This window comes from Camelina sativa, chromosome 18 (assembly GCF_030686135.1).
Source record: "Camelina sativa cultivar CO46 ecotype springtype chromosome 18, ASM3068613v1".
Lineage (NCBI taxonomy): Eukaryota > Viridiplantae > Streptophyta > Magnoliopsida > Brassicales > Brassicaceae > Camelina > Camelina sativa.
In genome coordinates, this window is record NC_141897.1 from 19,649,079 (window position 1) to 19,671,708 (window position 22,630).

The 22,630-nt window shown below is 38.1% G+C and overlaps 7 protein-coding genes and 1 pseudogene across 14 annotated transcripts; 2 read left to right on the plus strand and 6 right to left on the minus strand.

Annotated features, from left to right (window-relative positions):
• Positions 1–606: 606 nt before the first annotated feature.
• Positions 607–2,370, minus strand: LOC104762069 (zinc transporter 2). Its single transcript, XM_010485289.2, has 2 exons — positions 1,609–2,370; positions 607–1,153 (listed from the first exon to the last, which is right to left on the minus strand). The coding sequence occupies exons 1-2, from the start codon at positions 2,288–2,290 to the stop codon at positions 762–764; spliced, it is 1,074 nt and encodes a 357-aa protein (XP_010483591.2). The 5' UTR covers positions 2,291–2,370; the 3' UTR covers positions 607–761.
• Positions 2,371–3,418: 1,048 nt separating this feature from the next.
• Positions 3,419–7,644, minus strand: LOC104762072 (1-aminocyclopropane-1-carboxylate oxidase homolog 11). Of its 5 annotated transcripts, none has more exons than XM_087499734.1 (4): positions 7,230–7,639; positions 4,393–4,556; positions 3,915–4,236; positions 3,419–3,827 (listed from the first exon to the last, which is right to left on the minus strand). In XM_087499734.1, exons 1-4 carry the CDS (start codon positions 7,590–7,592, stop codon positions 3,576–3,578), a joined length of 1,101 nt encoding a protein of 366 aa, XP_087355860.1. In that variant the 5' UTR covers positions 7,593–7,639; the 3' UTR covers positions 3,419–3,575. The 5 variants fall into 5 exon arrangements, with proteins under 5 accessions (XP_087355860.1, XP_019095508.2, XP_087355859.1 ...); XM_019239963.2 differs by having other exon boundaries at positions 4,393–4,852; positions 7,523–7,607; XM_087499733.1 differs by lacking the exon at positions 7,230–7,639 and adding an exon at positions 5,766–5,845 and having other exon boundaries at positions 4,393–5,161.
• A 508-nt stretch (positions 7,645–8,152) lies between these two features.
• LOC104762073 (protein SENSITIVITY TO RED LIGHT REDUCED 1) lies at positions 8,153–9,514 on the minus strand. Its single transcript, XM_010485295.3, has 2 exons — positions 9,366–9,514; positions 8,153–9,251 (listed from the first exon to the last, which is right to left on the minus strand). Exon 2 carries the CDS (start codon positions 9,135–9,137, stop codon positions 8,319–8,321), a length of 819 nt encoding a protein of 272 aa, XP_010483597.1. The 5' UTR covers positions 9,138–9,251; positions 9,366–9,514; the 3' UTR covers positions 8,153–8,318.
• A 360-nt stretch (positions 9,515–9,874) lies between these two features.
• LOC104762074 (transcription factor BOA pseudogene) lies at positions 9,875–11,810 on the plus strand (annotated as a pseudogene). The gene is made up of 2 exons (XR_015589132.1): positions 9,875–10,919; positions 11,435–11,810. The product of XR_015589132.1 is annotated as a transcription factor BOA pseudogene (transcript).
• An 890-nt stretch (positions 11,811–12,700) lies between these two features.
• LOC104762075 (UDP-glycosyltransferase 76E1-like) lies at positions 12,701–14,444 on the minus strand. Its single transcript, XM_010485297.3, has 2 exons — positions 13,867–14,444; positions 12,701–13,791 (listed from the first exon to the last, which is right to left on the minus strand). Exons 1-2 carry the CDS (start codon positions 14,342–14,344, stop codon positions 12,905–12,907), a joined length of 1,365 nt encoding a protein of 454 aa, XP_010483599.2. The 5' UTR covers positions 14,345–14,444; the 3' UTR covers positions 12,701–12,904.
• A 770-nt stretch (positions 14,445–15,214) lies between these two features.
• Positions 15,215–19,830, minus strand: LOC104762076 (UDP-glycosyltransferase 76E2). Of its 2 annotated transcripts, none has more exons than XM_010485298.3 (3): positions 17,125–19,830; positions 16,318–16,823; positions 15,215–16,234 (listed from the first exon to the last, which is right to left on the minus strand). In XM_010485298.3, the coding sequence occupies exons 1-3, from the start codon at positions 17,199–17,201 to the stop codon at positions 15,360–15,362; spliced, it is 1,458 nt and encodes a 485-aa protein (XP_010483600.2). In that variant the 5' UTR covers positions 17,202–19,830; the 3' UTR covers positions 15,215–15,359. The 2 variants fall into 2 exon arrangements, with proteins under 2 accessions (XP_010483600.2, XP_087355858.1); XM_087499732.1 differs by having other exon boundaries at positions 16,318–16,917.
• On the minus strand, positions 16,967–19,720 carry LOC109130435 (pentatricopeptide repeat-containing protein At5g59600). The gene has a single exon (XM_019239956.2). The coding sequence runs from the start codon at positions 19,718–19,720 to the stop codon at positions 18,116–18,118; it is 1,605 nt and encodes a 534-aa protein (XP_019095501.2). The 3' UTR covers positions 16,967–18,115.
• Positions 19,831–19,998: 168 nt separating the features above from the next.
• Positions 19,999–22,166, plus strand: LOC104762077 (uncharacterized). Of its 2 annotated transcripts, XM_010485299.2 has the most exons (5): positions 19,999–20,328; positions 20,648–20,813; positions 21,184–21,216; positions 21,337–21,431; positions 21,822–22,166. In XM_010485299.2, the coding sequence occupies exons 1-5, from the start codon at positions 19,999–20,001 to the stop codon at positions 22,044–22,046; spliced, it is 849 nt and encodes a 282-aa protein (XP_010483601.1). In that variant the 3' UTR covers positions 22,047–22,166. The 2 variants fall into 2 exon arrangements, with proteins under 2 accessions (XP_010483601.1, XP_010483602.1); XM_010485300.2 differs by lacking the exon at positions 21,184–21,216.
• Positions 22,167–22,630: the final 464 nt, after the last annotated feature.

The window sequence follows — 22,630 nt, forward strand, 5'->3', positions numbered from 1 at the left end:
GAATGATTGTGTTGAACATCTTTTTTTTTAGAATCGCATTTGTATCATCGACTACGACTCAAAATGTAATGTAACAGTACAAAGTGTTACTGAATTTATCTTAGTCAAACTATATTTTTCTAAGCTGTTTTCTTTCGATTGAAATGGTTGTATACTGCTCTAATTTTTTGTGATACAGACGGAGTAATATTTGTATTGAAGTTAGAGAGATTCCTTCTGAAACATTGGGAAATTAAAAGACATAAACAAAACTCTACCAAGTGTCCGGTGTTCCAGGTCCACCGTTCGCATATATATTTGTCGGTCCATATTATTGTTAAAAAGTAAATATTGGTACTATCGTTTTGAAATACTGATTGATATAACTATTTGCAAATTAAACCGCATTGCTTTACAATTTTTGTTTGTTGGTTCAAACGCATTGTTGGGCTTGACGTTGGCCGAATATAATCTGTAATGGATCTTTTAAGAAGAAGAAATCCTATGTGATAACTAAATCCATTGTGCATGTGAATCTAATTTTCTTTTTCTTCTATTTGTCTCCGCTAGAGAGTATTTGGAATAGAGAAGCCGAAAATGGCTTGGTGGCTCCTCATCAGTCATCAGTCATCACAAATGCTTACTTTTTCTGTTTTTACAACGATTTACATTAAGTTGTTAATCCAACGAACATTAATATAATAAGAAGAAAAAAAAAACAATAATTTGAACAAAGATAGATGAAAAAAAACTAATTAATGAAACTAAAGTATCACCAAAAATCAATCCCAAATCATAACACAAGAGAGCAAAGCAACTCCGAGGAAGACAGCAAGAAACTTGTAGACTGGCTTGTCGAAGTAACATTTCTCACGAGGCTTGTATCCCTTTGAGATGAGATGGTTAACCGCAACATACACAAAAACTCCACACGCAAGGCTCATGGAGATCGCATAGGTCCAGTCACCAGCGGCTCCTTGGCTAGTGGCATTGATGCCAATACCAATCCCGACGCCTATGGGACTCGATATCCCAAAGGCCAAGGAGTAGACAACGGTGAGGAAAAATGGTCGTTTTGGGATTAACTTGAGGAGAGCTATTCCCATTGCTACAGCTGCGAAGACCTTGTGCAATGATATCGTCCATAGGTTTCTCCAAGCGTCGCTTTTAGTTTCTAACCAAATATTCATAATAGAATGTTGTTAAAGAATAATGTCGCACACTTATACATACACATCATGAATTGGGTCCATCTTTAGGTTTATAATTTGTGACTTTCGTATAAATTTCGTAATGCCTAGCTAGATTTCTCTACTAGAATATACCTAGTATGTTTTTAAGTACTTATATATTCCACGCTACCAGAATTCAGTTCTGGTTATAACATGATACAAAGTATCTCATGGTCACATTATAGCTAGTATGTTGCATAAGATACTATCTTTCTGAATTTACAATTTCGATCAACAAGAGATGTTCCATGATTTAACTACATAATTTGGCACCAAAACCTAATTAATAGAGTGAGTAGATTACAAAAAGTGACATAAAATGAATGATTATAACTACATAGTTTGGCTACATGGTTTATTTAGCGAACCAATTAGGGTTTTCATGATTGATAGTTACCTGAAAGACCAATGGCGATTCCCTCGAAGATGGAGTGAAAACAAAGTGCAAAAATCAGCAAAGCTGTGTCTCCAAATCCAGTAGTCCGCAATATCACTTGATTCACATCCACACCAGTACTTCTTATCTCACGATGGTCTTCCTCTTTCACTGCCACATCATCATCATCATCCACCCTCGACTCTCCGGCGACAGCTCCGCCGTGGTGGTTATTACTCCCAGCCGCTACAAACGAAACCGCCACGTCTGCGAGCATTGTAAGGCAATATCCAGCGGCTGCTAACATGAAGGCGTAAGGATACTCTTTGTGTTTTAACCCTCTAAAAGTCTCGTTAGCGTCGCTGAGGAAATGGATTAGAGCGGTCGCGAGGAAAATACCACCGGAGAATTGAGTTCCGAGGAGGAGAAAAGACTCGTTCCATCGGTAAAAGTAAGGTGAGATACCGGCTAAGAATGTGCTAAAGAAGAGTATTATAATACAATAGATCTTTACAAGCACCAAACTTTTCGATCGGAGATTCACGACGGTGGTTGTTCCGGTTGCAGGAGGTGGTTGGTTGGTCGGCTCTTCTTCGTCTCCGTCGTCTATGCCACCGTGAGCAAGAATCAAGGAGAAACAAAGGAAGAGAATAGAGAAGAAAAAGAGAGTTGACTTTAGGGTTTTGGAAGAAGACAAAGCCATTTTAGTTAGTTATTTTTTTCTTTTGTTTCTCAATTATTGTTTGTTTGTGTTGTGTTCTTTTCTCAATTGATGAAACATATATATATTTAGTGTATGTTTTTTTTTATATATATGTTGTTGGTGATTGTAGTACAGTGTTGACTTTTTTTGTTGGAGATTTGCTGTGACAAGTACAACGGTAAAGTAATTCGGAAGTTGTACTACAAAAAAAGTACAAGTGAAGGTCTAATAATCATCGCCGGCGACCAAAGAGCTAGCTGTTTCCTTGTGAAACGCCATGTACCGGATTCAAGTGAAGGTCTATAATTAGTATCAGAATATTATCAAATCAAATTGTTTCCCAAATAGGTTTGCCTTTAATAGCAAAAATATTGGATATATATATATATATATATATATATATATATATAATTCCATTTCTATTGGATAGATACGAAATAGGCAGAGTGAAAAATATTTATAGTATCTCTTTTTCTGTCAGCAGTTAATATACAGTATACGCAAATGTAATTATTAAAGGGGTATTATCAACAATACAATTTTTTTTCTATATTACGTATAAAGAGAATCGAGTCACAAATTTAGAAAAACACTAATTATAGTAGTTATTCAAATGTCAATAAATATCAATATTTCAACGAATTAATAATTAAAAATTTCAATTTTTGTTATACAAATCCATATAATCATTATGCAGAGTTGCAGACCAATCATATATATAGAAGGAAAAAAAAAAAAAAATTTGGTCGAATGTCTATAATTTTCGGTCTAATTCTCATCCTTGCATAAATTGAATAAAGAAATGCAGAGACCGTGCCCGTCTTTGATTATCTATCATATAACAAAATTGTTGTAAACATTCAAATAATCTAGTGGTGATGGAGGGCATGACGAATCTGAGCATAATGACAGCTATATCCATACACATTGATTAAGTGACTTGTTACATCTTTTAAATCTATATGTTATTCATAGATTTATCCATGTATCTATATAATTTAATATGGATGTCTGATAGTATTCAAGTAGGAGCTAGAGTTTTTGTTAAGTGTAAAACAGGCACTAATTTTCTTATAAGTACGGCTAAAGAATAAAGATCCATATACAGAGTAGCTTAACACATAAACATACTGTAATAAAACACATTAATCTTCTTATTTTTGGTACATTTTGATTTAACTGTTGCAGAGCCAAGAACAGAGTAGCTGATGCTAGAAACACACCAATATATGTTGATGGTACAAACAAACAAGACAATATACTCTTTATATATATCTAGTTAGTTTCATATCCTGAAATTCAACAGATGCGATGTTCCATCAAGACCTTTCTTAAAGTATCCTTCTGAGTAGTCTCTTAAGGTTGTGTCTCTGTATTTTGGAGGGTTTTCTTCAGACAGAAGCTCTTTCATCGGTCCATAAACTGTTGAGTTCTCACGTATACTTGAGCTGAAAAAGCTTGCTACTGATATCCTTGGGCCTCGTGTATTCGCAAGCACCCTATGCTCCACACTTATAAACTTATCGTTTGTTATCAGCTGCAAACTCAAACCCCAATATACATAAGCAAAAAACACAACTAATTTTAAGGGAATCTGGTTTTTCTTTTCAGATTGTTGCGTTACCTGCAAGAAATCTCCAATGTTGACAACGAGAGCCCCAGGAAGAGGAGAGACGTCGATCCAAGAGTCTTGATGAAGAATTTGAAGACCGCCGATATCGTCTTGAAGAAGAACCGTGAGGAAAGAGTTGTCTGAGTGTTTACTTATTCCTAAAGTTAGGTCAGGTTGTGGACAAGGTGGGTAATAATGACAGATCATAAGCAAACTCTTCAAGCAATCCATGCTCTTAAGGATCTCAGATTTCAAACCTAGTGCTTCTGAGAGAAGCTCAAAGAGCAAATCTCCTAAACTCAGCACATGCTTTGTGTACTTAATCACAGCATCCCTGAGACAGAGCAATACTTTTTGAAATTAATCACTCTCACTTTAAGAAAATTAACTATTTTCTTGACTATTCAATCACGCTATTAGTTGAAGTTAAAGATCAATTTCTTCTTGACTCTGTCCGGTTAAAAAAAAGAAGTTAGTATGTTTCCGTTACCTGCAAGTCTCAGGGAGCTCCTCAGGAGTGGGAGGATCAGGAGCCATGTAACAAGAGATAGAATCTCTCCAAGTAAGAGAAGGTGAAGAACTGTACAGATCAAAGTTACTGCTGTATGCAAATTTGTTCTTGGTGAAATCACGCGAGTAATATGTTTTCTTGACCTCATGATCTTCTTCCTCGTGAAACCTACGAACTGCATCTTTAATCTCTTCAAGAACGTCCAAAGGAACACCATGGTTAATCACCTGGAAGAATCCCCAATTCTCCACCGCATATTTGACTTTCTCCACGACGGCTTCACGCGACGCTGTGTCTACGCCGATGCTTGCAAAGTCGAGGGTAGGGATCGATAGGTCTGAAACAGAGACAGAGGGTTTTTTGTTGGGTAAGGTCTCTTTAGGGATGTGGAAAATTCGAGGGATCTCGGTGATTTTAGCGTCGATGAGCCCTTTTACACCTTCTTTTGTCTCGTCGAAAGCTTTGCGCTCACTGTAAGGATCGATTCCGATAGAGTGGTTAGCCATTTTAGTGTTTCTTACTTCCTTCTAAGGAAAAAAAAAGCAATATTAAGATTAAAAAAAGACGATTGAGAAGACAGTAGGAGTTGCGGATTCTGAACGGAACTAATGAATCATCATCAGTGAAGATTCGATAGATTTTATTTACATTAATGTTGTCTCTTTCTCTCTTTCTCACATTGACTTTTATTAGCTGTCGTAGTTGAATTTGTCTTCGCCACTTTTTGTTACATTATTGGAGTGCCAGCCTATCAGGCCATCGTTAATGGGAGAACACCCTTGGTGTTCTAAGCCCAAAAAAATTAGAATAATAATGAATAGTGGCTTAGAACACTTTTTTAGTTCTTTATGTAGAACTGATTTAAGCCCAATTCTTATTTGACGTGACTTAATGTGATTGGACGAGATTTTTTGAAAAAGAAGAAAATATTTCATTTATATAAGTATGCAATTTAAATAAGTATGTAATTTAAATGTTAATTTATAAGTTTTTATAATTGTAATATGTTTAAGAATATTATATTAATTTATAAGTATATAATTGCTTTTATATAAGTATACAATTTAAATGTTAATTTATAAGTTTTTATAATTGTAATATGTTTAAGAATATTATATTAATTTATAAGTATACAATTGCTTTTATATAAGTAAGCAATTTAAATGTTATTTTATAAGTTTTTATAATTTGTAAAATGTTTATGAATATTATTTCACTATATCTTTATTCTAAGAACACTATAATTAGTTCTCCCATTTTTTTTACCTATGATCTTAACAACTGATCTAACATTATTTTCACTATATATTTAATCTAAGAACACAAAAAAAAAGTTCTCCCATTAATGATGCCCTCATCCAAAAAAAAAGTATAAAATAATTAAAAAGTTAGAGAGAGAATAAAGTGAGTTTATTTAAGACTTGAGAGACTTAATATTAGGTTTTCGAAGCCCAACCCAATTCTTTTATTAGTATGATATTGTTCGCTCTGAGTCCGGGTAGCAAAGCCCGTACGGATTTCTTATTGGGCTCCTTCCCAAAAGATCTCATACTAATTAGAGTTGGTCTTAGCTTATACTCCATCCGTTTCAAAGTATAAGATGTTTTAGAGGTTTTGGTTTGTTTCATAATATAAAATGTTTTCAAATTTCTAGGCAACTTTTAAATTAATTTCATATTTCTTTATTAGTTGTTTTATGCTGTCTTGTTTTTGATTGATTAAACTTTCTAAAAGTAGACATTCCTTATTATGCGCGCTTTTAGCCAAAACATCTTATATTTTGAAACGGAGGGAGTATATTCAAAACTTATTTTCTAATCTTCAGATGTGGGACATTGTTTGTATCCCAACAAACCTCCCCTCAAACTATGTACCACGATACTTTGGCCTCCCCTTCAGCGAAACCCAGGTACCTAGGCTCCGGTACCTCTTTTTATTACTGGAGTATTCTTGAGGCACCCTTCATCATGTCATATTTTGACAGATCCTCCTACACCGAGCACATAACCCACACCCACTCCCCTAGGTCCACTTTTCGACACAGGCTCTGATACCATTTGTTGGGCTTTCCAAGGTACCTAGGAACCGGTACCTCTGCACATAACCCACACCCACTCCCCTAGGTCCACTTTTTGACACATGCTCTGATACCATTTGTTGGGCTTTCCAAGTCCAAGCCAATTCTCTTATTAGTATGATATTGTCCGTTTTGGGCTCAGGTGGCAAAACCTGCACGGATTTCTTATTAGGCTCCTTCCCAAAAAACCTCATACTAGGCTCCTTCCCAAAAGACCTCATACTAATTGGAGTTGGTCTTGACTTATATATTAGAAACTTATTTTCTAATCTTTAGATGTAGGACATTGTTTGTATCCCAACACTTAATTTAATTGGTTATATGTTTTTTAAATTTTAAACAAAAACAAAATGATACAAAAATAATTAAAATAATATATTTGAGAAAATAATAGAGGTTCTCTCCATTGCACATGTCCATTGCACATACACTTAAAGACTGATGATTAGTTTTAAAAGATAATTGAAAAATACATAAAACATAATTAGAAAACCACGTTGACCACTATTTGGCTCTGTTTCACTCCCTTTTTTGCCATTCAATAACATTCAAGTTACTTAGTCTGCTCTCGTCACCTGCAAGTCTCAGGGAGCTCCTCAGGAGCCGGAGGATCTGGAGCTATGTAACATTCGATAGAATCTCTCCAGTTAACTGACGACGAAGAACTGTATAGATCGAAATTACTGTTGTAGAAAAACTTCTTCTTGGCGGCATCACGTGAGAAGTATAATTTCTTGACTTCAGGATCATCCTCGTGAAACCTACGAACTGCATCTTTAATCTCTTCAATAACGTTTAAAGGAACACCATGATTGACCACTTGGAAGAATCCCCAAGTCTCCGCTGCGGATCTGACTTTCTCTACGACGGCTTCTCGTGACGTTGTGTCCACGTGGACGCTTGCAAAGTCGATGATAGGGATCTCTAGGTCTGAAACAGAGACAGAGGGTTTCTTGTCAGTTAAGGCATCTTGAGGGTGGTAGAAGATACGAGGGATTTGGGTTATTTTAGCGTCTACGAGCCCTTTGACACCTTCTTTTGTCTCGTCAAACGCTTTGCGCTCGATGTAACGATCGAACTCAATCGAATTTTTGGTCACCATGATATGTTCTTCCGGGTCTTCGCAAGGTTTCTACAATTGCGAAGAAACAGCGAAATGAAGATAAAAAAGGAAAAATTGAGGATGAACGGTAGAGTTTGGTTTTTGGTGTGTAGGAGTAGGACCGTTATGTCCGTTTTTTAGTGGTCCCGATTTCTGACTGTATACAACTGTTGTCTTGACTCACTTACTTGTTCTAGTTGAACTTATCTTCTACGCTCTTTGTTTTTATTAAGGACTCGTTACTTAAAATTATGCATAGAGTCCTGCATTTGAATGCTGAAATTGATGAGGAGAGGATCTTGAGTGTTTTCGATTCCACATCTACCAAAAAAATGGATTTTATCATTTAACTCAAGATGGCAACTCATGTCTGTCTATATGTTATTATGTATCAACTTTCTTAACCAATTGACCATATTATTATAGAAAACAAAAAGAAAAGTTCCTCAACTATTATTTTGCAACTGATTACCACCTTAAAGACTTATAAACACATATACATAATGAGAATATCAACTTAGCTGAATAAGTGTTTGTTACTCAATTGCTAGGCACAACAATGGAGTAAAACATGTTAATCTCCGATAACATTATTCATTGTTTTTCATGGAGTGTTGAATCCAAGCCAATTGATTGACATACAAATAAAGGGAGCCTTGCATCTTTTGATGGCTAAAATTATGCAGAGAAACTAATGTTACACAAACGAATTTTCAAAGAGAGGATCTAAAATTCCTCTGAAACGAACAATGGCAGCTCTGAATCTATACCAGAACTGAAAAAATGCCAGCTTGAATCATGGAAAGCTGCAAAGTAACCATCTGACACTGTCTCAATCGCAAACTCGGTTGTGATTCCTTTCGCAGCTACGATTCGTTTGGTGGCAGAGATGACTTCTGAGTCAAACGAAACTTGCTCTTCGTACATCTGAAAGCTGTTCCCAAACAATGCGATTCTAGACAACCGATCAGTTCTCCAATTCGCTTCCAATAGGTTGCTGTATAGATTAGCCTCACAGTGTGGCATAAAGAAAAGAGTAGGCTTTAAAGCTTCCCTTCGAGCTTGCTCATTCACAGATAAGACAGTGCATCCCAAAGATTCCAGGAAACTAGATTCAGTAGCAGAGAGAACTGGATCAAATACTTCAATGTTATCACCAACCCAATCAAACTCTTTCTTCATCAAGATTGCAATGCACAGCTGAAACCTCGGAGATTCGTATGACTCGATGCTGCCTATACCGTACATAACGATCTGCAACTGTGTTTCATTGCCTAACACGAGGCGAAACTGGTCTGACACCTCAGGTGACTTGAGCTGCTCCAAGAATGCTGTGTAAAACTTGGAGCTTTCGATTTTCTTCATAGAGATGTCCATCTTTTGCTTTAGTCTTGCTTGCCTCTGTGGATCAACTTCAAGATCATCTGATTCCCATGGTTGTTGTTGCTCTTCTTCTTGAAGCTTAGGTTTCGGTTTTATTCTTCTTCTTCCTTGTCTTCCTTTACTAGGTAAGACCACTGTCCACTCACCGTCACTTATTTCCATTGAATCTTGGTTCTTATCTAATTATTATAACTCATTTACAAGCACTACACAGTTCCCCCAAAAAATTAGGGTTTTCTACTCAAATGCAACGATTCCATAAACTGGTTCCGCTACCTAAAACATATCAACAAACAAAGTTTTCGATTCACATAAACCTAATTAATCAATCAATCAATCAATTCGCTTGATTCTGATCTATCTACTTTGGAGATCGATAAAGAAACTTACGATTAGAGACGAAAACACAGGAGGGGGAGATCGAAGAAGCACGCTTGCAAATACAGAGGACGCAGATAACGCTCGACGGCGAACGAGTAGACTCAGTGAGACATTGTGATTTTGAGTTCAGAGTCCTACCGATAGTTCCGCTACGAGATATGGAAACAGATGAATTGGAACACATATATTGGGTTAGAAAAAAATAGAATGGGCCTAGATATAGCCCAATAAAAGGCTGTTTAAAATTTTCGTTTTTAATTGACGTGTCAAATCATCAGCTAGAAGCCGTCAGATTGATTTTTTGAACTAACAATCCAACGGCTTATGGACTAACGTTTATATGTGGATACGTACAAATACAATAGTATATCCAGATAAAATGGTAATGTACACGTGTCAGTTAAACAGAGCAAGTAGACGGTGATGATGATGAAGATCTAAAAATATCTATCTTTACGTGTCCACGTAAGCAGTAAACTCAAAGCCGATATTGCACTTTTTTCACTCTTTCCAAAAAAGGAAAACAGAATATTTTTTTTTCCAAAACTAGGCTAGACGAATTTTCCGGCCTTCTTCTCCGATCTCTGATCCGAAAATTTCTATAACATGTTGTTGTAGTTTGAGTTTCAAGAGGAATTGATTGATTTTGGAAAGAAGAGAGAGTGTGGAAAGAAATGGGGAAGGAAGTTATTAGGATGAGCGGTGACGACGACGATGAACACGTACCGGAATGGGAGACTGGATTACCGGAAGGAGATGATTTAACTCCGTTATCTCAATCTCTAGTCCCGTCGATTCTAGCGTTAGCTTTTAGTATAATCCCAGAACGGAGCCGTACGATTCACGACGTCGACCGCGCGTCGCGAGTCACGATCTCTTCGTTGCGGAGCAGTAGCAATGGGAATGGTTACTCGGCAGCGACGGAGGATGTCGTAGTAGTAGTAGATCGAGTTGGATCGAGTAGTCATGGATCTGATCCGAAGAAACAGAGGAGATCAGACGGAGGTGGCGGTGAGGCTGCTGCGGTTGATTCCATGGCGGAGGAGGAAGGTGATTCAGGGACTGAGAAGACATTGAAACGACCGCGTTTAGTGTGGACGCCTCAGCTACACAAGAGATTCGTTGACGTTGTTGATCACTTAGGGATTAAATCCGCGGTTCCGAAGACGATTATGCAGCTGATGAACGTTGAAGGGCTTAGCCGTGAGAACGTCGCGTCTCATTTGCAAAAGTACAGGCTTTATTTGAAACGGGTTCAAGGTTTGACGACGGAGGATGGTCCGTATTCGTCTGATCAGCTCTTCTCTTCGACGCCGGTGCCTCCACAGAGCTTTCAAGACGGCGGAGGAAGTAACGGAGCCACCGGGAAATTAGGAGTTCCTTCGATGATCCCGATGCCAGTTTATGGGAATCACGTTGGTATGATGCAAGGACAATATCATCAGTATCGTGACCATGGAAATGAATCAAACCAGTATATGATGCAGCAGCAGAATAGGTTTGGAACCATGGTTACCTCTCCTTCTGTTGGTGGTGGTGGTGACGTGAATGACAAGTAATTAGGTGAGCTTGTTTTCGTACTGCTTCTTTTTTTAAGTAAAGTTAGAATTTTTACACTATTTGAGGACTGTGTTATATAACCTCTGTCTATAATGGCTATTGTGCCCTTGTTCCTTAATTTGATGATTAAATCCTAATTTCAAAGGTTGTTTCTCGAGGATTACGTTACAAACACAGATTTGATGTATAACACACTCTTCAGAGTGGAACTTTGTAATCTAGTTCACTCTTCAGGTGCTGACACTGAATGTAACCTAGATTTGCTGTGAGCTTCTGGTAAGCTCGTAGAGAGATCATAAACAGATCTGTATCTAAAAATAGTCATTAGCCGTCTTGAGATACATATTCTTTTCTTTTTTTTTTGATGTTCTTTGATGTTCGTTCCTATTTACGAAGACAGTCTTATCTATGACTTTCGATATTTCTCATAGTTGTTTGGTCAAAATCCTTAGGTAGATTGATTATGTTAAGTTAACTCATCTTAGCAAGTTCTTGATCTTAATTAATTCTTGTTACAGGTTCTTGGCTTCTGGTTTCTTTTCTGATTCGCTACGTTCTCGTGAATTTTAGTTTCCCACACAAGTCCTCATTGCATTTGTATAGAAAATGATTCTAGAAAAATAGCGTTGAAGCTTGGGGTTATTGGAGAATGAAGCCTTCTATATATGAGTGAATTAGTTTCACTGTCTCCATTCTTATGAGGTAGGTAAAGCATTCTTTGCTTATCATCACTTGTAGTCTTGTTAAATCTAAGACATCCCATCAAGTTTGTTCGGTTTGTTAATTGTTATCTGTCTTTGGATAATGAAGATAGCATCAGACAAGACCCTCATGTTTCCTCACTTTGAGAAATACCTCTTTGATTTATTATCATTTTACTCCTTCTTAAAGAAAAATATCTTTTGATTGTGTTGGAGGGTCATGGTCAGTGGTCACACACTAATAAACTCCAAGTCATATAACCATAAGGATGAAAGTGACATTTCAACAATAAGCTAATGTTTTGTGTTTTTTTTTTTTTTTTTTACTCTCTCTTTGGCCAAAATGGGTTAGTAGTGTCAGCTATATAATTTTCATTTTTGGATGTAGATAAATAAAATATATTAAAGATATATAAATCTGCATTATAGATGAGAGAATCCATAGAATATTTCTGTGACCAATATGGAGTCCCGTTAGAAGATCACTTTTCAATTTCACCCATCTTTTTGTTTCACTCAGTGGATGTTTCATGTTTGTGTTTCATTCAATGGATGTTTGTGTTCATACCATATTCTAACATTATGTTATGACTTTTATGTATGTCGGTCACTCGTGTTCTTTTTTTCAAAGCGTCACGAATTTTTAATTGATTCAGCGCATAGATTCCTTCTATTAAGAATCCAAGTTGATAGATAGAATCTCCACCCATATACTGCTTCGTCCGACAAATTTGTTTCTTCAATGGAGGCTTTTTAGCCATTTGTTCGCAGTAATAGTTATGGGTGAAATCACTATGTACGTAATTACTACAGTTTCCTAACCGAAGTTTACTAACGCAAGTTGTATGAAGACCTAACAGAATTTTGGAAGCTGAGAGGTCTTCCCTTCAGAACTCTTACCTCCTTCCACCATTAGCAAGCTCAGCAGCTTTGGCAAAGAACATGATTTTCACGATAGAACAACCGAATTTAACATTCCTTGAATCTTCCCTGACAAGTCTTTGTGGATCTTAGAGCAGAAACCAAACTGACCCCGAGCTGTTTGGTATGATGACAAAGCGAAAATATTTGAAGAAACTAAAAGAGTTCAAGTAACTTTAATAGAGAAGCGGCAAGCTCTTCATCTGTTTGAGTGTCTCTAATTGCAGAAGCTCTTATTTATACAACTGCTAAAAACTGCACTTTAAAAAGTTAAAATTAAAATACCATTCCGTTGATGCCATTTTACTTCATAATACTAAACAAATCTCTGCTGGTAATATCTTGACTTTGAAGTTTGAACAGAGACTACATGGAATTCTTCGTTTTCAAGGAATTGACAAAGTCTTCTAATGATGAGCTCCACGAGGAACCTCCACTTCTGACAGAGGCTTCAAGCTTTTCTTTCAAGTCAATGGCTCTCTTCCTCATTTCTGCTCCTTCTTCATCCACAATCAACCTCTCCACAGCTCTCTCCACAGCTCCTTTATCCAGCTCACCCTCTAATTGAACCCCAATTCTCCAAACTCTCTCTAAGTACCTCGCATTAACTTTCTGATCGCCCGTATAAGGCCTACAAATCATTGGAACTCCTTCCCCGATGCTCTCTAGCGTAGAGTTCCATCCACAGTGACTCCAAAACGCTCCTACGGCAGGATGTCTGAGAACTTCCATCTGTGGTGCCCATTTCACAATGTAACCCCTTTCTGAAACCAACTTATTGAATTCCTCTGGTAAGGATTCTGTCCATTCCGAGCCGGGAACAGAACCTGGTCGGATCACCCATAAGAAAGGTTGATTGCTGTTACTTAATCCCCAAGCCATCTCCAAAACGTCTTTGGTTTGCATTAGAGCCAAGCTTCCCAAGCTTATGTATATCACTGAGCCTAGTTTCTGCTTGTCCAACCATTCAATGCAGCTCCTGTCCTCTTCTAGTAAACTAGAAGACGCTGAAGCTGCAATGTGAAGTGGGCCTATAGGATACACTGGAACTTGTAGTTTTCGTTGCAACTGTGCCAAAGAGGAGCTCTCTAGACAGCTTGCTGAGTTGATGATAACAGCAGAAGCTGTTCTAATGTTGACAGTCTCACAGTAAACCTTGAGTACACTCTCCAATGGTCCAAATGCTGAAGTTGGTAGGTCCTTGTACCTTAGAGGATCCAACCCTGGAAATACCTTGTCTGACACTTCAGGATCTACCAAAGTAAACAGCATGCATTTAGATTGGTTTGTCTGAATGGGATTTGTGGATCAAAAAAAATCTTGAGTACCTTTCATGTCGAGCAAGAACGACTCTGCGTTGACGCTAGCCAAAACAGAGCGACAGACAAAAGCAGTAGCACTTGTCGTGCTGAAGAGGACACTGGGAAGTTGAAACTCCTTAACTGCAGCTTGAGAGAAGTACATGTACTCATCGTAGACGACACAAGCAATATCATTACCTTGTTCATCCAGTAGTTGACGTATACATTGCTTGAAGCTTCCCTCACAGATTTGATTGAGCTTGACCAAAAACATGTATGGTCCTAGGTTTTTGAGATCAGACTCAGTTAAGCTACCCGGGATGGTGAGGAAATGGAAATCAGAAAAGTCTTTGGAAGAGCTAACTCGGTTAAATTGTGTGAGAACAACAGTGATTGAGAGTCCCTTGGAGTAAAGAGCTTTCCCAAGTTGCATAATCGGAGTTACATGACCTTGAGCTGGGACAGGAACCAACACTATCCTTCTCTTAACTCGTACTTCTTCCATAGTTTATCTCTTTTGTCTTGTCTCTCTCTCTCTCTCTCTTTTTCTTTCTCAACGTATGAATGGAAAAAAATATCAAAGAGACATAATGATGCTTAAATGCTTTAAACCAGATCTGATGTGATCTTTTATAGACACGTGATATATGATATGTGTTAACCGTTACATTGGTCTCATCGACATATTGTTTTTATCCCTAAGTGGAAAAATTCTGAGGTTGGGGAAAGCTCTTAGCATTGTGTGAAAGGAGAAGCAAAAGAAGAAGCACGTGGAGTTAACAAAATGGACAAAGAACCTCGAAGATAAAAATGACAAAATTGGTCACCATCTCTAAGGATAGATACTAGATATTATTATAGGTGAACTGCCCCATTTAAGTCTTCCTTTTGTCATTTTCTATATTGATTTTATGTCTAAGTTAGTCTATCTCTATCCTTTTCTTTATTTATTTCACCTCTTTCTTGATAGTTTTATTGTGTTAGTTTTAGCATAGAAATTTCATGTCTGAACATAAAAAAGCTGCCGGCCGATCGAGTAGCCGTAAATCTTGGAGTGTGGATCGATGTGTTAGCATCTGTTTAAAAGCATTAAAAGCATTATCATTCTAGAAAGTATGTACAAAGGCCAGATATCTCCAGGGCACAGTGTCGGGTTTGTGACCATCAAAACAGATACCAAAGTGGCCCCCGATTGGAGTCAGTTGATCTGTTTGGTATGGTGAAAAAAATGAAAATAACTGAAGTAACTTATAAGGGTTTCTAGTGAGTAAATTTGGTCGCAGAAACTGTAATGCACAAGCACAAGGTCTTATCTCTTATCCTGCTGTTTTGGGAGTGTAACTCAAAACAATGCTTCTCAGCTTCTGTCTCCAAATGCAGAAGAAATTCTTCTATTTAGAGACAACTGTCAAAAATCACACTGAAAAAATATTACACTTCCATTTTTATTCATTTGAGTCATAATGTTAAATGAATATCTTATGATACACTGTTGGCTTTGGACAGGGACTATCTCATCTTCACGGCGTTGTCAAGGAATTGACAAAATCGTCCAATGAGCTACATGAGGAACCTCCACTTCTGGCAGAGGCTTCAAGCTTATCTTTCAAGGCAATGGCTCTCTTTCTCATATCTGCCCCTTCCGCATCCACAGTCAACCTCTTCACAGAGCTCTCCGAAACTCTTTTATCCAGTTCTCCCTCCAATAGAACCCCGATTCTCCAAACACTCTCTATGTACCTCGCGTTAACTCTCTGATCGCCGGTAAAAGGCCTACAGATCATCGGAACTCCCTCCCCGATGCTCTCTAGCGTCGAGTTCCATCCACAATGACTCCAAAAACCTCCTACTGCAGGATGTCTGAGAACTTCCATCTGTGGTGCCCATTTCACAATGTAACCCCTTTCTGAAACCAACTTATTGAATTCCTCTGGTAAGGATTCTGTCCATTCCGAGCCGGGAACAGAACCTGGTCGGATCACCCATAAGAAAGGTTGGTTGCTGTTACTCAATCCCCAAGCCATCTCCAACATGTCTTTGGTTTGCATTAGAGCCAAGCTTCCCAAGCTTATGTAAATCACTGAGCTTGGTTTCTGCTTGTCCAACCATTCAATGCAGCTCCTGTCCTCTTCTAGTAAACTAGAAGACGCTGACGCTGCAATGTGAACTGGGCCAATAGGATACACTGGAACTTGTAGTTTTCGTTGCAACTGTGCCAAAGACGAGCTCTCTAGACAGCTTGCTGAGTTGATGATAACAGCAGAAGATGTTTGAATGTTTACAGCATTACAGTAGAGCTTGATAATACTCTCTAATGGCCCAAATGCTGAAGTAGGCAAGTCCTTGTATCTTAGAGGATCCAACCCTGGAAAAACTTTGTCTCGCGTTTCAGGATCTGCAGAGAGAACAGCATTTGTATTGGTGTATCTAACTAAATGGGCATTTGAATTGAGATACAAAAGCTAGAATCTTGAGTACCTTTCATGTCGAGCAAGAAGGACTCTGCATTGACTTTAGACAAAACAGAGCGGCAGACAAAGGCAGTAGCACTTGTCGTGCTGAAGACGACACTAGGAATTTGAAACGCCATAGCTGCAGCTTGGGAAAAGTACATGTACTCATCGTAGACGATACAAGCAATATCATCATCACCTTGTTCCTGCAATAGTTGACTTATACAGTGCTTGAAGCTTTCCTCGCAGAGTTGATTGAGTTTGAGCATAAACGGGAGTGCTCCAAGGCTTTTGAGATCAGAGTCGGTTAAGCTATCTGGGAGGGTGAGGAAATGAAAATCAGAGAAGTCTTTGGAAGAGCTAACTCGATTACACTGTGTCTGAACAACAGTTATGGAGAATCCCTTGGAGTAAAGAGCTTTCCCAAGTTGCATAATCGGAGTTACATGACCTTGAGCTGGAACTGGAACTAACACTATCCTTCTCTTCTGCACTTGCTTTTCCTCCATTTTTTTCATCTCCTCTTTAGGACTGGAAGAAGCTCAAAGAGATGGTTATGTTTGGTCAGAATCTCACCAGATCGGATCTGACCTGTTCTTTGGTCTCCAATATTTTATGTTTATCTCTAAATGGAATATTCAGATTTGATGATTTGGGGTAATAAAAAAAACAAAAAAAAAAACAGAAAAATTCAGATTCAAAGTCAGAAGAAATCAAAGTTTCATTTTGTCTTTGTCCAATAAGATCTATACTGATAAATAAATAAAAGACAACTGGCTACAACTGTGAATTTGACAAGACAAACCTCATAATAAAAGTTAAATGTGATTACCTTGTTCGGCTTGATTTTGATGCTCCAAGCCTCCAACATTTTACCTCGAGGCGCATGTGTCCTGGTTTACCATCCATTGCCGTTCGTTCAACCGCTCTATAGTTAGCAACCTCACCTGTTACCACATCATCTCAACATTCAAAACTTATGTAAAAGATTGCATTTGCCGCCTTAAGCTTCTCATGCGGTTCTGTTCCATCTTTTGACTTTCCAAAACCACCTTTTGAGTCTCCAATGGTAGACATTCTGCAATATCGTTCGGTGTAAAGAATCCATCCCCTTTCGTGTAAAATGCAAACTCAACGAAGAGATGCAACCACTCATCCGCCATGCCCTACAACTCTGATTCTTCACCACATAGCATTCTTTCCGATCATTATCATCAGACAAACCATTCGGGTAATTCACCTATGTACCATTCATCTCGGGCCTCATTATCCCACTCATGATCCTCTTTCGCCCCTTTGTTACGTTCCACATTGCACAAAAACTACTCCCACTATAATTGCACACGTCTCAAAAGTGGGTAGAGAATATTCTGATGGATTCACCACCGCAAATGTAATGAACAACTTGGGGAACCAACGAGGCAACGATCTGCTCACAGACTCAAAGTTGTAGTCAGTACCATTCTGAAAATTGTAACAATAAAGACCAAGTATGCTACAGAGGCCGTTGTCATCAGATGTTCTCCAATATTCCGGCTTTAAGTTCTCACCATCCAAAACAGAACTTTCGAAATCAGGATCATGTGAGATACATAATTTATCAATATCCCAAACACCACTGTTATCATGTAACTCCTTGGATTGCTTTCGCACCTCATCACAGAATCGGGCAAACTCAAGATTATCGCTATTTACTATACCTTATGTGGGCGGTGCTTCATTCCCAATTTCATCGTCCTCGATTCCCTTCATATCCCCAAATTTGTTAGTTCGTCACTCCCTACTCTCAGTTTTGATGATTATAACCAAAATGAGCATTAGGATCAAACAGCTTCTACCCAGCTGCTGCCTAGAAACCTTCTAAACCTCTTCCTCTTAATCATCTTCTTCATTCTGACAACACTTTCCCAGTTACCAGCATTGGCATACAAACTGGACAGAAGCAAGCCATTCCCTGAGTTCTCAGGTTCGAGCTCTGCTAAGTGCTTTGCTGCAATCCTTGCAAGCTCCATGTTCCCGTGATTTCTACACGCACCTAACAAAGCACCCCACACAAACAAATCCGGCTCCATTTGCATAGCCTTGATCATCTCATAGGCCTCAACAAGCTTCCCTGCTCGGCCGAGAAGATCCACCATACAAGCATAATGCTCCAATCTCGGGTCGATTCTGTACTTGTTTTGCATTGAATGGAACAATTTTTTCCCAAGATCAGTTAACCCCGCGTGGCTGCAGGCTGTGAGGATGGCCGTGAATGTTAAGTGGTCTAGTTTCTCACCCGTGGCTTCCATCTGATTAAATAGCTCAACTGCTTTGTCAGAAAGCCCGTGATTTGCGTAGCAGAAGATCATCGAGTTGAAAGTAACAGTTGTCTTCTTTGGCGTCTTGTGAAACAAGATCATTGCTTCTGATATGTTACCACATTTGCCATACATATCGAGCAAAGCACTTCTAACGAAACCGTGATCTTCTAGTCCAGTGACTACCGAGTAGCCATGAATCTCCTTGCCGTGCTTCATATTTGAAAGTGTGGTACAAGCAGGCAAAAGAGTTGTGATCGTAGCTGAGTTTGGATAAAACCCATGAGTTAACATCTGTTTAAAAGCATCAAAAGCTTTCTCATTCTGAAAATTATGTACAAGGCCTGATATTATGGAAGTCCAGGACACAACGTCGGGCTTGTGACCATCCAAACACATCATCTCAAGAATCTCAGATACTTGTTCTTCACTACCCATATGCGCAAATCCTGAAAGTATAGCATTCCAAGTGATAATATCAGGTTTTATTCCTACTCGTTTCATATCTTTCACCAAGTTCAACGCTTTATCTGATTGACTGTTGTTAGCATAACCAGAGATCATAGCATTAAACACAACCAAATCTTGTTCACCCAAATCATCAAACACCTTCCTCGCATTATCTACCTCCCCATACTTCGAATACATATCAATAAGCGAGCTAACTATAAAAGCATCAGATTCAAACGAACACTTCAGCACAAGACAATGTATCATCTTCCCAAATTCTTGATCAAGCACATTGCGACTAGCTTTAAGAAGACTAGGAACGATGAAAGCGTCAAGCTTTAAACCTTCTGTATTCATTTCTCTGAATAAATCCAAAGCCTCCTGATAAAACCCATTTTGAGCACAAGCCCCAATCATGACAACCCATCCACTAATATCTCTCTTGGGTATTTCATCGAACACCTTCCGTGCATCTGCTACTTTCCCACATTCAACATAAAAAGTCACAAGCTTCGCTGCAGTTTTCACCAACCGAGCAATCCCAGATGTCACAAGATGAGCATGAAGCACTCTTCCTCCAGAAAGCAGTCGATCTCGACCGTTGTTTTCGATTAGTTCGACATAAGAACCGATCGACAATAACCGAAAAGATCGAGGTATTACTGATAACTTGATCATGGATGAATGAGAATCAAAGCTTCAAAATTTCTCATAAACCGCATCATTGATGTAAAGATTTCAGTAAGTGAAGTATGAAAAAGCTCCAAATTTTATCGGACAGAGAGAACGAAGAAGAAGTAAGAACAGAGTTAACGATTATACCAGATTAAACGGTACGAACCGGAATAAGGTTACGATTAAGAAGAAATAACCGGAAATTGGAAGATCGGTTAACGAATAACCGGATTTGATTGTCCAGAAAAGGGTGAATTCGATCGAATGAAGCAGAGAGAATTATGTATGCAGCAGCAACATCTTCGATTCTGTCTCCAACACCACAAAGTTTCTTCCTTTCTCATCATCTTCCTCCAATTTCATTCCTTTACCGGTTAAATTTTCTGGGTTTTCCTGTAACAAAGTGCTGCTGCTATGGTGGAGACATTGGTCTCTCTTCGTTTTATAAACAACGGAGTGGTATTCAAAGACGGAGAAGTCGAATCATCGTCCCTAGAGCTAGAGTCTCTCCATACGAGATTCTTGGTGTGTCTCAGTCTGCGACTCCTCAAGATATAAAGAGGGCTTACCGTAAACTTGCTCTCAAGTATCACCCAGATGTTAATAAAGAGGTACCTTTTTTACGGTTTCTATTTCATTGGAATTAATTCATGTTTTGTAAAATTTACGGAACTATGTATGGCTGCTTAGATGTTTTTGTATGTAGAATCAAATTCTTGAAATTGGAACTATGTATGGATGTTTCAATGCTTACACGTTTGTCCTATATATATACAAATTCATGGAATTGGGACTTTGTATGGTGCTTTCATGTGTATGTGTGTCTTTTGTAGACCTACTTGAAGTTAGTTGATGGACTTATATTACTTAGTCTTTATCCTTTGTGGAAGAAAAGTATAGTTCATCCTCTGGGTGATTTTGGTGTTATAGGCAAATGCGCAAGAGAAGTTTTTGAAAATAAAGCATGCATACACTACCCTGATAAACTCTGACTCACGGCGGAAGTACGGATCAGAGAGTAGTCGTGCTTCATACTCGACGGGCCAAACAAGTCGAAAAAGTGACAGACAAGTCGAGGAAGATTTCTATGGACTTGGTAAAAACCCTAACCCCCTGAAAGCATCATATATTTGTAATTGAATCACAATCATATCAGGATCATTTTGTGTAAAATCGGAACTGACTCTTTGAAGCTTAATGCTAAACTATGGCTTGACATCATTTAGAGAAGAGAATTTTTGTATGAGCACAGTGTAGAAGCATTGAGAAAGTGTTTCCAACACCAATACTAAATAGGATTTGTGAGAATGTTCAGTGTTTGATAAATTATTGTGAATGCTAGGCTCCTTTTAGTGACTGTGGTTAGAAGTGTGGTGCGGTGCTCTCTCTAATGTGTTGTCATCTTTTGGGGGATTAGGTTGATTGAGGTCAGTGTGATCTTATGCATAACATACTTTACTATGCAGGTGAATTCGTGAGGGATGTTCAAATAACAGTCGGTAGAGTCAACCTGTGAAATCTATCTTCTTTCTGTCATAAGATTGTTTTTTTTGCACAGAACATTGCGTATTGTAGTTAGTCACTCATTTAGAGGCTCACACTTCTTGTGGTATTGACAGGCGATTTCTTCAAAGATCTTCAAGAAGAGTATAATAATTGGGAAGCTAGTGCATCCTCACAAGGAAAACCAAAAAGTCTTTGGGAAGAACTAGGGGTAAGCCCGATAATATCAAAATACTGATAACCAGGAGTCGTTGATGAGTTTCACATATGAGCTTAAACTTGAAATTTTCATGAATTAATCTGCTTGTTTCTTCAATAGACTTTGTTACTAAAATCCGTGTTCAAAACCTTATTGTTTATATGGTAGTAAGCGTCAATACAAAAAAATCCATAGAACAAACAGAGTCTATACTAACCTGTTTCCTCTGATTTGGTTTTACTTATTTCGAAAACAATATCAATATCAGTCTAAACTGATATTGTTTTCCGCTGGGAAGTCTGTTCGTCCATCGAGGAATTTACAGAATCGGTTCTGATGATTAAGAACTAAAACCGTTTTTAGCTCCTTTTGAATCTCATGTTTCTTTTTCTTTTCTCTCAGGAAATTGGGGAAGAATTTGTGGAGTTTCTTGAGAAAGAACTTAACATAAGTGACGAAGACAATGAAGAATCAAGCAAAAACGGACAAAGATTTGATTTTGAAGAAGGCTCATCCACTGAGAAATCGTCAGGGAACAATAATAGCACAAAGAACAGTATAGAAGACAATATTGATGAGATCGAAGCAACTCTTGCTCAATTGAAGAAAGATCTTGGCTTGCAATAATCCCAAATAGTTTTCTTAGTTGGTTTGATACTCTGATGTTTCTTTCTATCAGTGAAAGTTTTTTTTCCCTACATGTTGTATAACAAAGTATATTAATTAGTATATATTTTTTGAAAGCAAGTATATCTCCTAGTATATTATTTCATGAATGCAAATTATTTCATTCATGCACATTATTACGGTTTGGTAAACAAGCTCACGCCTTTGTCGCCATCTCTTGCGTAGGTCTCCTCCTGGAAGCAACATTGCCTGCGGCCATCTTGGACACAATTCATAATCCACCTGTATTAGTTTTTCTCTAACTAGTTAATACTGGTTCTAGTTCTAGATTCATGTTTTCAGTAATGCTGTCTTAAATATGCCTAAAATTCTTGGTTTTATGGTTGATTACTCAACTCTTGTAATAAAATTTGTGATTAATGATGGTGAACTATAGCCAAAATTTCAGTTCAAACAAAATCAACACAGCATTGCCACAACCGTGAATCTCTTGGCTCATAATCCGGTTTTAGTGAAACCTATGGTTTGACTTAAACAAGTATCCAAATCTCGGTATAACAGATATTGGTGAACCGGCAATCAGG

What these genes read in the sequence shown, in the direction of transcription:
- LOC104762069 (XM_010485289.2), bottom strand. Translation starts at nt 2,290, where the DNA reads ATGGCTTTGTCTTCTTCCAAAACCCTAAAGTCAACTCTCTTTTTCTTC. An exon ending in AATCGCCATTGGTCTTTCAG is followed by an intron (nt 1,154 to 1,608) that starts GTAACTATCAAT and finishes ATATTTGGTTAG; the next exon opens with AAACTAAAAGCGACGCTTGG.
- LOC104762076 (XM_010485298.3), bottom strand. Translation starts at nt 17,201, where the DNA reads ATGGATGGTAAACCAGGACACATGCGCCTCGAGGTAAAATGTTGGAGG. An exon ending in TCAAAATCAAGCCGAACAAG is followed by an intron (nt 16,824 to 17,124) that starts GTAATCACATTT and finishes AGCTTCTTCCAG; the next exon opens with TCCTAAAGAGGAGATGAAAA. An exon ending in CTTCTTGCTCGACATGAAAG is followed by an intron (nt 16,235 to 16,317) that starts GTACTCAAGATT and finishes TTCTCTCTGCAG; the next exon opens with ATCCTGAAACGCGAGACAAA.
- LOC109130435 (XM_019239956.2), bottom strand. Translation starts at nt 19,720, where the DNA reads ATGATCAAGTTATCAGTAATACCTCGATCTTTTCGGTTATTGTCGATC.
- LOC104762073 (XM_010485295.3), bottom strand. Translation starts at nt 9,137, where the DNA reads ATGGAAATAAGTGACGGTGAGTGGACAGTGGTCTTACCTAGTAAAGGA.
- LOC104762077 (XM_010485299.2), top strand. Translation starts at nt 19,999, where the DNA reads ATGTATGCAGCAGCAACATCTTCGATTCTGTCTCCAACACCACAAAGT. An exon ending in ACCCAGATGTTAATAAAGAG is followed by an intron (nt 20,329 to 20,647) that starts GTACCTTTTTTA and finishes TTGGTGTTATAG; the next exon opens with GCAAATGCGCAAGAGAAGTT. An exon ending in GTCTTTGGGAAGAACTAGGG is followed by an intron (nt 21,432 to 21,821) that starts GTAAGCCCGATA and finishes CTTTTCTCTCAG; the next exon opens with GAAATTGGGGAAGAATTTGT.
- LOC104762072 (XM_019239963.2), bottom strand. Translation starts at nt 7,592, where the DNA reads ATGGTGACCAAAAATTCGATTGAGTTCGATCGTTACATCGAGCGCAAA. An exon ending in GAGCTCCCTGAGACTTGCAG is followed by an intron (nt 4,237 to 4,392) that starts GTAACGGAAACA and finishes GCTCTGTCTCAG; the next exon opens with GGATGCTGTGATTAAGTACA. An exon ending in ACATTGGAGATTTCTTGCAG is followed by an intron (nt 3,828 to 3,914) that starts GTAACGCAACAA and finishes TTGAGTTTGCAG; the next exon opens with CTGATAACAAACGATAAGTT.
- LOC104762075 (XM_010485297.3), bottom strand. Translation starts at nt 14,344, where the DNA reads ATGGAAGAAGTACGAGTTAAGAGAAGGATAGTGTTGGTTCCTGTCCCA. An exon ending in GTTCTTGCTCGACATGAAAG is followed by an intron (nt 13,792 to 13,866) that starts GTACTCAAGATT and finishes TTACTTTGGTAG; the next exon opens with ATCCTGAAGTGTCAGACAAG.